The sequence below is a fragment of the Fulmarus glacialis genome, unplaced genomic scaffold, assembly GCF_000690835.1.
Source record: "Fulmarus glacialis isolate BGI_N327 unplaced genomic scaffold, ASM69083v1 scaffold6190, whole genome shotgun sequence".
Lineage (NCBI taxonomy): Eukaryota > Metazoa > Chordata > Aves > Procellariiformes > Procellariidae > Fulmarus > Fulmarus glacialis.
The window spans coordinates 57,895-59,608 of NW_009188300.1; the positions used below are offsets into that span (position 1 = coordinate 57,895).

The window sequence follows — 1,714 nt, forward strand, 5'->3', positions numbered from 1 at the left end:
CTGAGAGCCGGGGTGGGAACCAGGCTGTGAGCCGGAGTTGCTTGAACCTGAAGAACTGCCACTGCCCGGTCTTGGTACGAGCTTCTCCACCCTCTCCCACAGCAGACGAGGCTCTATATTGCTGTATCAGGGGAGGGAGGAAAGTCTTTGTCACGCACTTCAGTTTCAGATTCCCGTTTCTAAACTCAAACATCTCTCTTCCTTGGTGTTTTGCTAATAATTCATCTGAAAGAGTAGTTAACACTGAGCTGAGGGCATCAGTGATGCTTCACAACCCAAGCAGTGGCTCCCTTTTTCTTTTTATTTGGAACTGGCTACCTGTCATTCTTACGTATCTAATCTAAAGTGGACAGTTCTCTCAGCCAGCATGCAGCAGGTTTGAAATTGGCTCAGAAGTACCCTGGCCACCCAAGCACAAGCCAAAAAGCCAGCATTGCCTGTCCCTCTCAGAATTCCCTCACCCCTGTCCTGTGAGTTAATTCTGGGGTGGCCTGTCCACGGTGCTCTGCTGAGCTCTGGAGGCAGCCCCTTCCTCTCCCCCTTCCTGACCTCAGATGCTCTGTGTCACAGCTCACAGATGCTTCTCCCCCTCTTAAAGTCTGGTTCTGGCTGAGAGGCCAGAAAGTTTCCGAGATCTCTTCACTTTAAATGTTACAGACACTTCTGCTGCCAGTAATCCCCACAGTACGCCCAAGATGACCTGTTGCACCAAAAGGCAAGATGTTAATGAATGGCCACATTTTTTCAGTAATCTTAAGGATATTTTGAAATTATTGCAAAAGTTACAGGACAGGCAACTCAAAGGAGGAGAGGGAAGAAGAAATTTCGCCAGTGTTTGTTGGCACACGTATTACACCAAGGGAAATAAATCACTACTGAAAAGGGATCCAAATTCATCCTCCTTTCACGTCCAACAGACAATGCCAAAAGCTCTCTGGAAATGCTTGGCTTCCCATGAGCCTTTTCCTTCCAATGCAAGAAAGGCGAGGACATGTAGGCTTACAAACCTCGTGGAGTTTCTTTGACCTGCTTGGTTATTTTGCTGCCCACTACCCTGCAGTGGAGAATCACGGCGGGACAGGACTGGTGATCTGGATGTTGTTCTCACAGGTACCTTGGGGGAAAAAAGCTTGTGTTAAACCCATGAAGAGGAGAGAGAGAAGAGGAAGATTAAACCTCTCCTTCTACAGAATATATTCTTAAGATTTTAACAACACTTAATTTTAAGTCCAAGCTAGCATCAATGACCAAAAGCAATAAATAAACACCCACAAAACCAAGAGCCTTAGTTGGGATGCTGTTCAGATTTTGAAGAGAACTCAAAATTTAGTCTTAACATTAACTAGTTAACATTAGTCTTAACATTAACTACCACACGAACACATACACGCCCCGCTACACTCCAACTACTGAGACATTTAAAAAGATTATGGCATTTTGACTGAAGCAGGGGAGGCACAAAGCAATTTGCTGGAACGGCATGAGAATTAGGAGAGTAAGCTCAGGGGAACCAAACAAATGCCCGGGAATGGATCAGCAGAAGGCAAAGACTGGTGGGGGAGCAGGAATATACTCAGAAGCAGCAAATCCCCGTGGATGGGAGTGGGGGGGTGGGAGGGGGAGAGGAGGAGGAAGTATATTGAATGTTTCCTTTTTGTTCAGTTCCATCTCAATTTTAAATATGTGTATGATTCATAGTTTGGGTTGCTAACAG

The 1,714-nt window shown here is 45.9% G+C and overlaps 1 protein-coding gene across 1 annotated transcript in view; it reads right to left on the reverse strand.

Annotated features, from left to right (window-relative positions):
- Positions 1–1,714, reverse strand: part of MAP4K4 (mitogen-activated protein kinase kinase kinase kinase 4) — an 85,694-nt gene that overhangs the window by 25,688 nt on the left and 58,292 nt on the right. Inside the window, exons 16-17 of the mRNA XM_009578073.1 lie at positions 1,008–1,114; positions 1–121 (exon numbers count right to left, since the gene is read on the reverse strand). The exon at positions 1–121 is cut by the window's left edge and continues 31 nt beyond it. Coding sequence (XP_009576368.1) covers positions 1–121; positions 1,008–1,114 — 228 coding nt within the window. The remainder of the gene's footprint in view (positions 122–1,007; positions 1,115–1,714) is intronic.